The sequence below is a fragment of the Calidris pugnax genome, unplaced genomic scaffold (assembly GCF_001431845.1).
Source record: "Calidris pugnax isolate Ruff unplaced genomic scaffold, ASM143184v1 scaffold470, whole genome shotgun sequence".
Taxonomy (NCBI): domain Eukaryota; kingdom Metazoa; phylum Chordata; class Aves; order Charadriiformes; family Scolopacidae; genus Calidris; species Calidris pugnax.
This window is the reverse complement of record NW_015092761.1, coordinates 551,995-565,746: the sequence shown is the minus strand read 5'-3', so window position 1 is coordinate 565,746 and position 13,752 is coordinate 551,995. Positions and strand designations below refer to the sequence as shown.

The following is a 13,752-nucleotide window of genomic DNA, read 5'->3' as shown; positions in this document are numbered from 1 at the left end:
GCCAAATTGAAGGGTATGGATTTGATGGGTGCACTGTTCAGTGGATGGTCGCATCCAGAGGGTAGTACTCAATGGCTTGAAGTCCAGTTGTCACTGCTCTCCATCTGGTGTCCCTCAAGGGTCCGTGCTGGGACTGATACTGTTTAACATTTTTATCAATTATATAGAGAGAGGGATTAAATGCACCATCAGCAAGTTTGCAGACAACACCAGGCTGTGTGGTGGTGTCAATACACCAGAGGGATGGGATGTCATCCAGAAGGCCCTGGACAGGCTGGAGAGGTGGGCCCAGGTGAACCTCATGAGGTTTACCAAGAGCAAGTGCAAGGTTCTGCACCTGGGCCAGAACAATCTTCTCCCTCAGTACAGGCTAGGCGGTGAGGTATTAGAAAGCAGCCCTGAGGAAAGGGACTTGGGGGTGCTGGTGGAGGAGAAGCTGGACATGAGCAGGCAGTGGGCACTTGCAGCCCAGAAGGCCAATCCCATCCTGGGCTGCATCAAAAGAAGCGTTGCCAGCAGGTCCAGAGAGGGGATTCTGCCACTTTACTCTGCTCTGGTGAGACCTCACCTGGAGTCTTGTGTGCAGGGCTGGAGCCCTCAATATAAGAAGGACATGGACCTGATGGAGCAGGTCCAGAGGAGGGCCACGAGGATAATCAGGGGGTTGGAGCAGCTCTGCTACAAGGACAGGCTGAGGGAGCTGGGGTTGTTCAGCCTGGAGAAGAGGAGGCTCTGAGCAGACCTAATAGTGGCCTTCCAGTACCTGAAGGGAGCCTACAGGAAGGCTGGGGAGAGCCTGTTTAGAAAGGCCTGCAGTGACAGGACGAGGGGCAATGGCTTCAAGCTGGAGGGGAACAGATTTAGATTGGAGATGAAGAGAAAGTTCTTTACTGTGAGGGTGGTGGAGCACTGGAACAGGTTGCCCAGGGGTAAGGCCTCTGGGGTTGAGGCCCCTTGGGGTAAGGGCCCAGGGGTTGAGGCCCCATCCCTGGAGATATTCAAGGAGAGGCTCGACGAGGCTCTGGGCAACCTGGTCTAGTTGGGGGTGTCCCTGCTGACTGTGGGGAGGTCAGACTAGATGACCTTTGGAGGTCCCTTCTGGTCTGGATGATTCTATGACACACCGGTTTTAGTGCTGAAGAGCTCTGCACACACCAGAACCATCTACAGGGCTTGGGGCCTTCACCACCAGTTCCAAGGCCAAAGTCTAGCTCCGCATCTTCCCCTTCCTAACAGCAACAGACAGAACAGCCCCCACCTGTGCGTCTTCTCTATTGCTTCTTTTTCCATGCCATCTTCCAGCGTCGCTTCATGGATCAGCAGGGTAGCATTCTTCCCTGGGAAAATAATCATATATTCAGCCTTGGGTTGAATATAGACTAGTCCAACCGCCTGCACAAGCTCTCATTTCCCACCTCATTCCCTCACTGTGTCCCAGAAATAGCACAAGGGTATGGGGGGGGCAGGGGAGGGGGTGCTGCTTCAGATATTAACAGTTCAAGACCTTGCTCCAAGAGACTCTTCAAGCAGAGGGTTTTTGTCACCTACCCATTTGTACCAAGGCCATGCAGGGCATTGTGTCACCAGAATAGACTACTTTCCAGCCAGATTTATGGACCATTGAGCATGCAAAAGCGTTTTTACAGTGCTGGACTTCACAAGTCTGAAACTGAACAAGGATACAGGTGTTAGACCTCAAGTCCCCTCTCACCCCCCCCGAGCAGCCGCTCTGCCAGCTCCTGAGCTTACCTCTGCCAGCTCGTAGCTCTCTAACAGGGAGCTGACAAACCATTTAGCTTTAGGTTTGATGTTCTCACAGCCTTTCACGAGAGACTGGGAAGGAATCATTCTGTGACAGAGGGGAGAAGAGAGAATTAAGGACAGGTACAAAGTAAAACCTGATCTTGTCTTTAAGCAGCCACTTTCTCCTTCTCAGTTCAATGCCTCACAAACGACATTTTTGTGCCCCCATCTGTTTTCCCCCTGCTTTCACTATCCAGTGTCCCAGTAACTCATCCAACAACTTCTTCCCCACTGTCAAATACTCTCTTTTCCAAGAGAGTTGCCCAACTCCTCTTTCCTAAGGAAAAGGAAAGCCTGCACATAAACCTTTAAGTAACACAACTGAGTAACAAACCTTATCTCCCCCTTTGCAAACTGACCACCCTAATTCTACACGCAGTGGAAGGAGACAGAGTTGCTTTCAGTGAAGGGGTGTGAGGAATGGACGACAGTAGTTTGCTTCAAATAAGGACCCAGCAACACTGTTTCTCCACATAGCACAGAGAACACTCACTTGATGTCTCCCAGGATCTCTTCGCAGTGGTTGTGATACTCGTGTAGCCAAGGCATGATCTGCTCAGGTGCTACCAGAAACAGAGGGCTGAAAGCCCGACCAAGGGCTGCCTGGAAAAGCAAAGGTGATGGGAAAAAAACCCCTCAGTCGGTACTAGGCACACACCAAATCAGAGAGAAGAAACATTCAGGGAAATAGTGGTGCTTTTCCACTACTCAGAAGTTCCCCTCCCCTCACTCCAAGGCGAGCTCAGGAGCAGTGAAACAGCAGGACCACTTACAAAAGCTCTCCGTCTCTCCATCAGGATGTTCACCAAGCCCTGCAAAGGGAATAAACAAGACAGCACAGTCAAACATCTGGAGTGCAAGTGGCAACAGCACGGCCGCAGCTCAGCAAGCTGTTTTTGGAAAACCTATAGCCAGAGATTACTGCTTTTCCAGTAACTGCAGCTGCCTGAGCTGCTGTAACACCCTCGATGCTGTAACACCCTCACTGCTTATGCCCCCAGGCTGGTGGCCAGCAGCCCACAATTAGCCCTCAGCCCTTCCCAGTGCTGCTGTGTGTGCTCCCAAGAGAAGGACAGGGAGCAGAGAGTCTCTGCCCAACATCTCAGACCTGGTGCAGTTTCGGGACACAAGAGAGCAGACAGCAACCACCCTGTCCTGCTCAGGCCCAGACCAACTGCTCCTTCTGTTCTATTTATTGCAAAGCACTGAAGGAAGCTGGGTTGGACAGTGCAAAAAATTACAAGTCTGGATGACCCCAGAAAGTCTGCAGGGACCCCTAACAGGAAGGGAGAGGGGATTAGAAACAGATTCAGTAGCTCCTGGGCAACGCAGAGGGGAAGCGCAGCCCGAACAGCAGGGCAGCACACAGTCATCAGCTGCGGTACACCCGAACCCCAAGGAGGAGAGCAGGCCTGCACAGAACCCCTTCTTCCAACACACCCAACCTACCGAGTGATGATCCGTGTGCATGTGAGACACAAACACAGCTACTATGTTACACAGCACTTGGTCAATTTGCTCTCCATAGTGGCGACAGAGCTGTCCGAATGTTCCTTCTCCACAGTCCAGGAGCAGGGATCGGGTAGAGCTGACAAGACAAGTAACAAAAACATTTACCAGCCACTGTACAAGCTCTGACCAGGGCCCATTTAGGGAGGAGGATCTTCTGGGTTGGAAGGCAGAGAGCTCTCAGTGCTCTACACCTCTGAATGCTACTCCAGTCGTACGAGCCAAGGCTTTAGAGAGACTGTTCTGCCTGCATAGCTCATTCTGGTCTTGTGTTGACGCTGAACACACCCTTGGTGCAGATGGTAAAATGAACAAAGACATTAAATGGACATGGACCTGTTGGGGATGGTCTGGAGGAGTCTGCGAAGATGCTCCAAGGGCTGGAGCCCCTCTGCTGTGAGGACAGGCTGAGGGAGCTGGGGGGGTTCAGCCTGGAGAAGAGAAGGCTCCAGGGAGACCTTAGAGTCCCTTCCAGACCCCAAAGCAGCTCCAGGAGAGATGGGGAGGGACTCTGGATCAGGGAGGGGAGCCACAGGACGAGGGGGAAGGGTTTGACACTGAAAGAGGGGAGACTGAAATGAGATCTGGGGAAGAACCTCTTTGGTGTGAGGGTGGTGAGAGCCTGGCCCAGGTTGCCCAGAGAAGCTGTGGCTGCCCCATCCCTGGAGGGGTTCAAGGTCAGCTTGGACAGGGTTTTAAGCAACCTGGTCTGGTGAGTGGTGTCCCTGCCCAGGGCAGGGGATGGCACTAGACGATTTTTAAGGTCCATTCCAACTCAAACCATTCTGTGATTCTAAATATTTGGCTTTAGAGGTAGCTCTTGAGTCTTCCCCACCCAAAGAGAGAGTTGCTCAAAACTGAAATCCTACAGACTCCACAACAGGGACACTCTCCCCGTGTTACCAACACACTGGGCAAAACAGGCCTTGGGAAACTACCTCCTGAGACACTGAGCCTCTTCAAGCAGAATGCATGACATCAGGATTTACCTGGTGTTTACCAGTGTAGAACTGACGTTTCGAATTTTCATGGGAATTGCAGACCCCGTTCCCAAGAACACAATTTCAGGATAAGCATCCACATTTCCTGAAGAAAACAGACAACAAGGATTTGCAGATAAATGTTACCTACACACTGCCCAATCAGACACCACTTAGTTGAAGAGCCCAGTAACTCCAGAGCCTACATGTCCAACATGGTCAGTTTTGCCTGCCTGAGCCTCTGGCTTTCCTGCAGCAGCAAGGCTTACAGGGGAAGACAGAATGAGCCCCACCAAGAGCCCATCACAACACACAACTGCGTGTCCAAAGGCAGACCAACATGCAGACTGCTCACAAGAGAGCTGGCAATGAGGGGGACCTGACTCTCCCCAGAATCAGGATGCAGACAGCGAGCGGTGCTGTGTTGTACCAGGAAAGCCCCACTGCCACCAGGACAACTGAGACCCAGAGGAGAGAGCCCTGCAGGGAGCTGGCTCTGGAGCAAGGCTTCTCCCAGACACAGGGACTTGCCATGACAGCACATTCACCACAAGCAGAGCTCTAGTCCATTGAGGGAAATGATACACAGGTGCTTTGTCTTAATTGCCCTCAACAGCAGCCAACCCCCACACCCAGCAGTTCCAGAAAACCAGAAGCACAAAACTGCGTAAATCCGGCTGAAACGAGCCAACTCAGTTTGTACTAAGCCTGTCCCCTGCACAGCTCCAGGAAGACTAAAAGCAACCCTCAGGCAGCAGGAAATCTGCGTGTTCACAGCTTTGTCTGGGCTCTAACGCAGAGGGTCATCAAGATCTGCTTCCCATCACACTGATCCAAGAGAAGTCACTGGTCCTCACCTGGCACAGAAGACAGGCTCTCTTTGCACTCCTTCACACGGGTCTGGAAGTCAGGGAGATCCAAGGCTTCACTTACAAACGCGTCGTGATCGCAGACAGTCACAGCATCTCTGAAAGAACGGGCCATGTACCAGGACAGGGCAGGGATGGAAGTGAAAAGATACCACTTTCAGAGCAAAGTGCCAAATGACTGTGCCAAAGCAGCCCTACAACAGAGGGTCAAACGCTCATTCCAAGTTCCATTTTGAGGGGGGAGGGAAGATACATCTATGAGCGTGGTGTGTGCCAAAAAGGCCTGGTCGGGCTGAGCCACGCCACAGAAATAATCCTGCCACCAAACTGGAGAGCAGGACACTCTCCTGTGCAGCTCCAGAGCTGCAGGGCACTCGAGGGCACTGCAAGGCAGCACGGAGACTCCTGGAAGAAGCACAACCACCCAAAGGGTGCCAGGCACCACTCAAAAGCATAACCTGTGTCCTGGCCCTATATTGGAGCATGTGCAGTACTTCAGACACCTCAAGGAGAGAAACTTAAACCCTTCTTGGCATCTGGGTCCTCCTACTCTGCCCAACAGAGCCAGAAATACGAGCCATGGCAGCTGATACCCCCTTGCACCACGTGGTCCCCTACCCTTAAGATCATCATTACGCAGCTTCACCTATTTGCCACAAAGCAAGTGGAGAAGTCTGCAACTGTTAAACCACCTGGGGCTTTCAGCTCTGATACCATTTGAAGACCCAGAAAGTCTTTCCCTGCCACCATCTGCTCTGCCACAGCCATGGTTGGGTACATGCATGTGAGGTCAAAGCAAAGGACAGAGCAGCACATGAGGCTACAAGAGTGAGGGACAAAAACAACACTCCAAACCACTGGCCAGGTGGTGTTTTCAGACTCATCCACGTCCCTGTCCCTGGAAGCAGGACGCAGTCAATAGCTTGGCAGCTACCCCAGCATGGCCACTAGTAAGAATCTGCAGAAGCCGCCTACACCCTGTCCTCCCTCAGCACACACTCACACTGAAAACACTGTTTCAAGCCAACACCCAAAAACCAGGAAGCCCAAGATTCCTGCTGACCTCTGCCACTCCTGCTGGGGTCTGAAGTGGTATTTCAAGAGGCACTCTCCTCGCACAATGGGCACGCTGCACACAGCTGCCTCCTCCTGCAGAGAAGAGCGACATCAAACACGTCCTTTCCTCAGGGGTTGAGGTACGCAGGGAAGAGGACCTCGCCTACCTTGCTCTGGTAGGTGGTGAGCAGAGGGAAGATCTCAGGGTGGATGAGGTTGAGTTGGGTTTGGATCTTGTAGCTGCGTGCGTTGTGCACAGCGGAGGAGTTCTCATTGAGCACCAAGTGCTGAGTTCCAGACCCAAATCTGTAAGAGGACAATAAAACACATCAGAGCTTCAGCCTCAGGTTACAGTTGGGCAAGTGTGCATGTCTGAGCCATAAGCTAAAACCTCACCTGAGCGAGTGGAGCCCTGCTGCCACCCAATAGCTATTTCTACTCTGGGGAAAAACATCTGCACCATAAGAACACACTGCTGCCCAACAATGACATGAAACCAATTAGAAGACCACACACCTTTCCATCCATTGCTGGTAGCGGCTGTCTCGGAGCACTGACTCTGGAGTCATGTGAATAACCAAGGCCACCTGGTTCTCAGGAAGCCCTTCTTGGTACCTGGGACACATTCAAATGCAGAAGGAACACAGAATCACAGAATCTTCATGGTTGGAAGGGACCTCTGAGATCATAGAGTCCAACCACAAAAAAAAATTAACCCAAAACAAATGAGATCATAGAGTCCAACCACAAAAAACAATTAACCCAAAACAAACAAAAAAAACCCCAAAAAACACCCCAAAAAACACCCCAAAAAACAAAAGCCCACCCACAAAACAGACACAAGCCAACAATCCCAGGCACTAGAGCATGCCCTGAAGTGCCACATCTACACATTTCTTAAATACCTCCAGGATGGTGACTCCACCACCTCCCTGGGCAGGCTGTTCCAGGGCCTGACCACCCTCTCAGTAAAGTAATTCTTCCCAATATCTAATCTAAACCTCCCCTGCCCCAACTTCAGACCATTTCCTCTGGTCCTGTCATTATTCCCTTGGGAGAAGAGGCCAACCCCCACCTCTCTACACCCTCCTTTCAGGGAGTTGTAGAGGGCAATGAGGTCTCCCCTCAGCCTCCTCTTCTCCAAACTCAACATGCCCAGTTCCCTCAGCCTCTCCTCACAGGACTTGTTCTCCAGACCCCTCCCCAGCTTGGTGGCTCTCCTCTGGACACCCTCCAGCAGCTCAATGTCCTTCCTGTGGTGAGGGGCCCAGAACTGAACCCAGCCCTCGAGGTGAGGCCTCACCAGTGCCCAGTCCAGAGGCACCATCACCTGAGCTTCAGTCCTCCAACCCCTCCCCACTCCCATCTTGCTACTACCTGAGATTTGGGCAGAACCCAGATTTTAAGAGCACAGCCCAGGAGCTCCAGGCTGCACAGGGCACAAGGCTCAAGCTCACTATTTGCTGAAACCTCCACTCTCCCACCCAGGGGAGTCCCTCTCCTCCAAGGAGAGGAGGATCTGCAGAGCCTTTCAGAAGCTCAACATGCTCCTGCTCCTGTCCCTACAGAGACATTACGTGCAGTCCAGGCTTCCACCATACATGGCAGCAACAATCTCCCCAGTAGGACACCAGTGCACATTCCCTTTTCTGGAGGCCCCTGAGGCCAGACAGGCCTGGCCACAGCTACAGCCCTGGGTCCTGCACAGGTCTGCCTTTCCCAGAGGGCTCAAAATGTACCACCAGTCCTTTCTCACATCTCTGGCTCCTTAACAGCACCAAAGACTCAGACACCAGCCACAGGAACAGACACATCCTGATAGAAGAGCTCCTCTTTGGCAAAGCTCAGCAAAGATGCCTTCCCCCAAACACACCAGGTCGTGCAGCCCCGCTACCTTCGGAAAGTCGCGTTTTCACAGATGGCATCCACAAAGCCCTCATGAGGACACTCCAGCACAATGAACACCGGGCCAGGATCAGCAGGGGTGCACAGTTCTTCAGGGAAGAGCTGCAGGCAGGTACACAACGGTCACAGCACAGTAAAGCTCCACACACAGCCATTCTTGCACCATTGTGCCTGACGCTGGGCAGCTGCTCTGCCCGCCAGCCTCAGCGGGCAGCTCCACGCACGCTCTCTCCAGGCTCAGCAAAGCCCTTCTCCTTCCCTTTCTGCTCTCATTACACAACTTCACATTTTGCTGTGTGACAACAAATCCCAACCCCACTCTCAGAGCAAACCACAACCCAATGTAAGGAAGGGAATTTTAGCAGCTTCTAGGTTCCCGCAGCAGATTCAGATTCAGGTAGTAAGAGCTCACTTGAAAGAAAAAAAGGCTTTGGGAGATTCTTACGACACAAAGATGTGTCAGTCCTAGCCCTCAGGTTAGGATCTTCATTTACACATCACCTGGGACATGGCCAGAGCTGGCTCTGCCTCTTGCTTCAGACTGGTCTTTGAGAGATTGAGACCCTGCACACAGGAACCACTGAACTGCTTTTGGTCCAAGAGGTACAGAGAAAGTATGGAGGGAGCGACAGCTACGCAGGTATTCACACCCCAGATTTAAAACACACTGGGATTAGCTCCACTAGTTCACTCCTACACCTGAATCAGCTTTGGGAAGGGGGGGATGAAGAAGCTCTGACAAATAGCAGACATACAGCCACACACACAAATTCATTACAGAGCGTATTTCCCTAATTGTGCCCCAAGAGCAACAGCCCCAGACACAGTCCCCACATTCAGCAACAACTTGGGGCTGGAACAGAGACCAGTCACTAACCCAAAGTAGTCACTCAAAGCTCAAAACCAGTAAAACCCATGCCAGCCTCTTAGCAGGGATGAGAGGGAAGAGGCAGACCACCATCACCCACCCCTGCCTCAAGAACGAGCATTAAAAAAACAAGCAACACAACTGTCCCAATGTCTACTGACAGGGAAAACATTCTGTGTAAAAACATTGCCACCCTCCCTCCTTCAGCAGGCTCACAGGATGACAAAGCCACAGCAGACAACACAGACACACCTTACCTCTCTGCCTTCCCAAGTGATGCTCTCCCCATTTTTGAGAGCTGTAATTATGGGAAGAATGGCTGGAGTTCCCCTGAAAACAAAGCCATAGAAATATTTAGGTTGCCAGCATCAACATGCCTGGTGCTGCCCCATCCTCCAGGCTGGGATCTTGTACTCACACTGGCAGGCCCATCTCCTGTGCTTTAGCTGCTAGGAATTTTCCCTTCTTTGGGTGGATCTGAAAAGAGTTAAATAAAACAGAATTATCAACCAAATAATAAAGGCCAGGAAACAAGATCCACATACTTTCAGTTTAAGCGTTTCCCCACAAGCCAAGAGATTTTTTTCTTTTCAATTCCACCTCTACTAGTTGAATTTACTCCCAAAAAGCTTTTATTGGACGTTCTGGTTTCCAAGATCACACTGCTGCTTCTTGCTCCCTTCTGTAGCCAAATAAGCAGGACACTTCTCTGCTGTAAGCATTAAGCAAGAATGGAACCCATATACTCTTAGTTGGCTGCTCTCTAGAGAACACTTTTATAAAAATGTCTAGTTTTTACACATTGCTACTCATGTTACAGTTACTCTGACCTTTGGAGAGTAGAATCACAAAAGAACTTCAAAGTGCTGCTTGAAAACGTTATCTCAAGTTAAACTTATTTAGCGAGATGAAATGTCCTAATGACATCAGGAAGCATTTCTCTACAGAGGGGTTGGCCAAACCCCAGAACAGGCTTCCCGGAGAGGCAGCTGATGCCCCGAGTCTGTCAGTGTTTAAGAGGTGTTTGGAAAATGCCCTTGATAGCATGCTTTAACTTTTGGTCAGCCCTCAAGTGGTCAGGCAGTTGGACCAGATGATCGTTGTAGATCCCTTCCAACTGAAATATTCTATTCTGTATCGATTTAGAGATCTTTGTGTCCAAGCTTACTTTACAAAGGAAAGCCATCACCAGATCGGGATGCCTGCTGGGACACTTCTGTTCATAACCTGTAAAAGAAAGGAAAACTACTCAGAATCATTGCTATCATTTTTCTCAAAGTCAAAACATGTCAGTGTTTGCTAAAGCAGTAATAGGAACAACAGCACCCAGGCAACTCAGAGCCCAGCAGCCAGATGTTACAAAAACCTGAGGTCAGATAGCCCACGTTTCAGCTACAAGAAACCAAAATAAAGTACAAGACTGAAAAATACAATCAACCCCAATGTTCACTCATGACTAAATTACAAAGGCTGGAGCACCCAGTCCAGGCAGGAACAAACTGCTATGGGGACTACTCACACACCACGTAGGAATCACGTCTGATTTCTAGGTCTTTTTTGTTCTGTGTCAACTTTTAAAGTACCAGAATTCATCCTGTTCCATGTAATCCTTCAGCTGATTTCTCTACAGACCTCCCTTCCAGAGAGCGAACAGCCTGGAGGACAAATGCATGTCCTTGATTTGGTTTTATTTCATTAAAGTTAAAAAGATAATTCCATTTTTATCACCTGTTTTCTTTGGGCTTTCTTTTTCCTTGCCCTCCTCCAAGCTTTGCTGGGCAACACTTGGAGATCCAGGCTCCGTGTCCCCTTTGGGGCTATTTCCACCTTGGGTTGATGCTCCAGGACTCCGAGGCAATGGACTTTCAGCAGCTAGTGGTTTTCCTGTCCCAAATCCAATAAAACCAGACAAAGATCACTCAGAAAAAAAGGACAGGTAAGAAAAGCACAAGCAGCATTCCCTGTTCCATGACAGGCATGTTTAAACCACAACAGAACACAGAGCTTTTCCCCTGAGTCTGACTTGCATCGCATCCTCCAGCCGCTTGTTACAGGAGCTGTCTGTCATTCAAGGCCTTCAGATGCTCTCAGAAGTGAAGCCTGTCAGTGCTACGCCTGCAATTTAAACATGGCAGTTTCCAGCAGTAAGAAAACTCAGCTGGCTAAGACAACTGAACCCAGTGCTGTTTCACAAGTCACTCTATACACCTACACCTGAAGGAAGAAACCAAGGCCCTGACTCAGCACATCTTGTTTCTTTGAAAGAGTTTTCTCCTGAGGAAAATATGCAAATTCATAAACCTCTCCTTACTCAGGCTTGCAAAGAGAAGCCACTCCTTTAACCACCTTAAGCACGACTACTGAACAAGTGCTTCTCCTCTCTGACCACAGCGTCACACACTCACCTGTAAGAGGTATTTGGTGGACTGTCATCGTCTCATCCTTATACTCCGGCTCTGTGTGCAACTGCACAGCTGTAAAGAGAACAACACAGGCATTGATAAGTTCATGAGAAGAGATTCATACTCAACAAGAACTTAAACCTGGAAAATATCTGCTGAATGTCCCCCTTCCCTTTCTCTGCCCAACTGCAAAGATCAGTGAACAATCAGAGCTATCAAAAGCCCCCTGTTCACAAAATTCCTCCACAACACCACAGTGAGTTCACTGGTAGTCTCTGGAAGTAAACTGCCCTCGCAGGGCTTCAAAACAGGGATGTCTACAGGTCAGACAAACTGGCAGCTGCTTACCAGAAACAGAGCCAGGAACATGGTTTTTGTTCCTACGATGGCTTTGAACAGTGTATTAGATCAAAACAAATGTTTAAAACTTTCTTTGCGTGGCTCTAAACCAGATGCATTTACCCTGAAGTTGTTACTATTCGATGGAACTTTTGTCTACAGCTGAAACAAAAAGTTATAAGTTCGTATTAACTACTAATCCACATACCTAAATCCATCCTTTTTAGGGGTCCAGGAAAGAGACGAATTGCTTTCAAGTAGTTTTGCTGGAAAAAAGTACAGTGTATCAGGAGGCCACATCCAAGCAGCGCAATCAGAAGCACCACTTTCAGGAGCTGCAGCTACTTTCAGTGAAGTCAAAGGCTCCATGCCCAGTCAGACCCAAACTGGGCAGCAGCCAGCCAGGAAGCACTGGGCAGCTGTCCCACCTGCAGCGGGTGTTACTCATTCAGAGAGAAAGGAAAGTAAAGAACCACTCTCTCCATCCTGTCCATCAATGCTGCAGATATCGCAAGGAAATAAAACAATGCTGAGGATTGGAAATCTTCAGCCTAAAAGTGGCACTAGGCTGGGAAGTGTCACATTAAGCAAGAAATCATTCTATTAAAAGAAAACAGGGAGGGAGCAGACAGAAGAACAAAGGGCACCCTTTTCCCAAAACATGATTTACCAGAACATTAGCTAACAAGAGAGTTTTAAGAAGTCTGATGCTGTCATATATGTAACTGATGAGATTTGCTTTTAAAAGCCAGCCCTTCTGACAGAACCTTCGGGCTGGCACTGACTCAGAGCAGCATTTTACACGCCTTTGACAGCAGCTCCCCTAGTTCCAAGGTAAGCTTTAAGATATGAAGGGTTCACTCTCCCTTCTGCGAGCTTCCCCTACTTACCAGCTTTGGTGGCCCTAGGAAAACACATCTTTGAAGCCCCATAGCCTTTAATGTGAGAATCATACCTAAAAGAAAGGACAGAAACAGCTTTGCTTTATCATAGCCCCACTAACATCTGGTGGACAATGCAAGAAAGATCCCTCTCAGCACCCAGGACTGCCATGAAAACCAGGACTGAATCAGACTCAGTTTTGCTGCAGCTTTCTGGTAGTTTCAACAAGTCATCTAATGCCGCCACCAAAGAAAATATCTCCAATTCAGAATAGGTAACCTGAACAAATTGTTCATCTCTTTTCTTGAAGATTTCCACAATTTTAAGGGACAAGATCCTAAGTGCTCTGTTCTGAACCCACCCTGCTTTGAGAACGGAGCGGGCCAGAAACAGTTGTAGGTCCCTTTGAACCTGAATGAGTCTGACTGGAGAACAGCTCCCTGCTGACAATACAGCACTGGTAACGCCTCCTACTTGACAAGATTTGGGGAAGATAAAGCCACACAAGCTTGGGGAGGCAGCGCCTCTTCCACCACGTGTCCAGGAGTGCTGTCACAGTGCCCACACTGCAGCTGGAACCACCGCAGAGCCCCACGTGTCACCCAGCCGCCCCGACAGCACTTTTCCTCCTCCACGGCTCCAAAAAAGCCCCACACACACCGCACCACCCACCCGGCAGCTGGCACACCAACGCCTGTGGCCTGGTGGCCTGGACCACTGCTGCCTGTGGCCGGACCCGATGCCAGGCTGCCAGCAGGGCGCCCAGCCAGCCCCTCCCCCGCTCACCTGGCAGCCCCCCGACATTGGCCCAGGCCACCCGGCTGAGGAAGATGCTGTCCAGGTGGGAGATCTTCAGCCTGAGGGGCGAGACAGGGGGAGGGCAGGGGTCAGCAGGGACCGATGCAGCCCCGGGGAGGAGAACGGGGGCGGCCCCCCCCGTCACCCCCACTTACTTGTGCTCCTGCATGGCCCGCTGCGTGCCCTCGCCGCAGTTGAAAAGATACCTGAGGGGAAAGCGGGGGTCAGGGCACGGGGCGCCCCGGGAGGGGGGTCCCCGCGGCCTCTCGCACTCACCGGTTAAACTCGGAGAAGATGTACACGGCGGCGCCCGCGTCGCGGCCCCCGGCCGCAACCACCTG

The 13,752-nt window shown here is 50.6% G+C and overlaps 1 protein-coding gene across 1 annotated transcript in view; it reads right to left on the bottom strand.

Annotated features, from left to right (window-relative positions):
- Positions 1–13,746, bottom strand: part of ELAC2 (elaC ribonuclease Z 2) — an 18,691-nt gene extending 4,945 nt beyond the window's left edge. The window contains exons 1-22 of the mRNA XM_014962671.1: positions 13,688–13,746; positions 13,567–13,617; positions 13,400–13,470; positions 12,622–12,686; positions 11,940–11,997; positions 11,396–11,464; positions 10,719–10,874; positions 10,159–10,217; positions 9,409–9,467; positions 9,248–9,320; positions 8,112–8,224; positions 6,734–6,832; positions 6,385–6,523; positions 6,225–6,310; positions 5,150–5,259; positions 4,302–4,398; positions 3,253–3,391; positions 2,577–2,615; positions 2,297–2,406; positions 1,750–1,849; positions 1,549–1,669; positions 1,259–1,337 (exon numbers count right to left, since the gene is read on the bottom strand). Of these exons, the coding sequence (XP_014818157.1) occupies positions 1,259–1,337; positions 1,549–1,669; positions 1,750–1,849; positions 2,297–2,406; positions 2,577–2,615; positions 3,253–3,391; positions 4,302–4,398; positions 5,150–5,259; positions 6,225–6,310; positions 6,385–6,523; positions 6,734–6,832; positions 8,112–8,224; positions 9,248–9,320; positions 9,409–9,467; positions 10,159–10,217; positions 10,719–10,874; positions 11,396–11,464; positions 11,940–11,997; positions 12,622–12,686; positions 13,400–13,470; positions 13,567–13,580 (1,856 nt within the window). The 5' untranslated portion in view covers positions 13,581–13,617; positions 13,688–13,746. The remainder of the gene's footprint in view (positions 1–1,258; positions 1,338–1,548; positions 1,670–1,749; positions 1,850–2,296; positions 2,407–2,576; positions 2,616–3,252; positions 3,392–4,301; positions 4,399–5,149; positions 5,260–6,224; positions 6,311–6,384; positions 6,524–6,733; positions 6,833–8,111; positions 8,225–9,247; positions 9,321–9,408; positions 9,468–10,158; positions 10,218–10,718; positions 10,875–11,395; positions 11,465–11,939; positions 11,998–12,621; positions 12,687–13,399; positions 13,471–13,566; positions 13,618–13,687) is intronic.
- Positions 13,747–13,752: the final 6 nt, after the last annotated feature.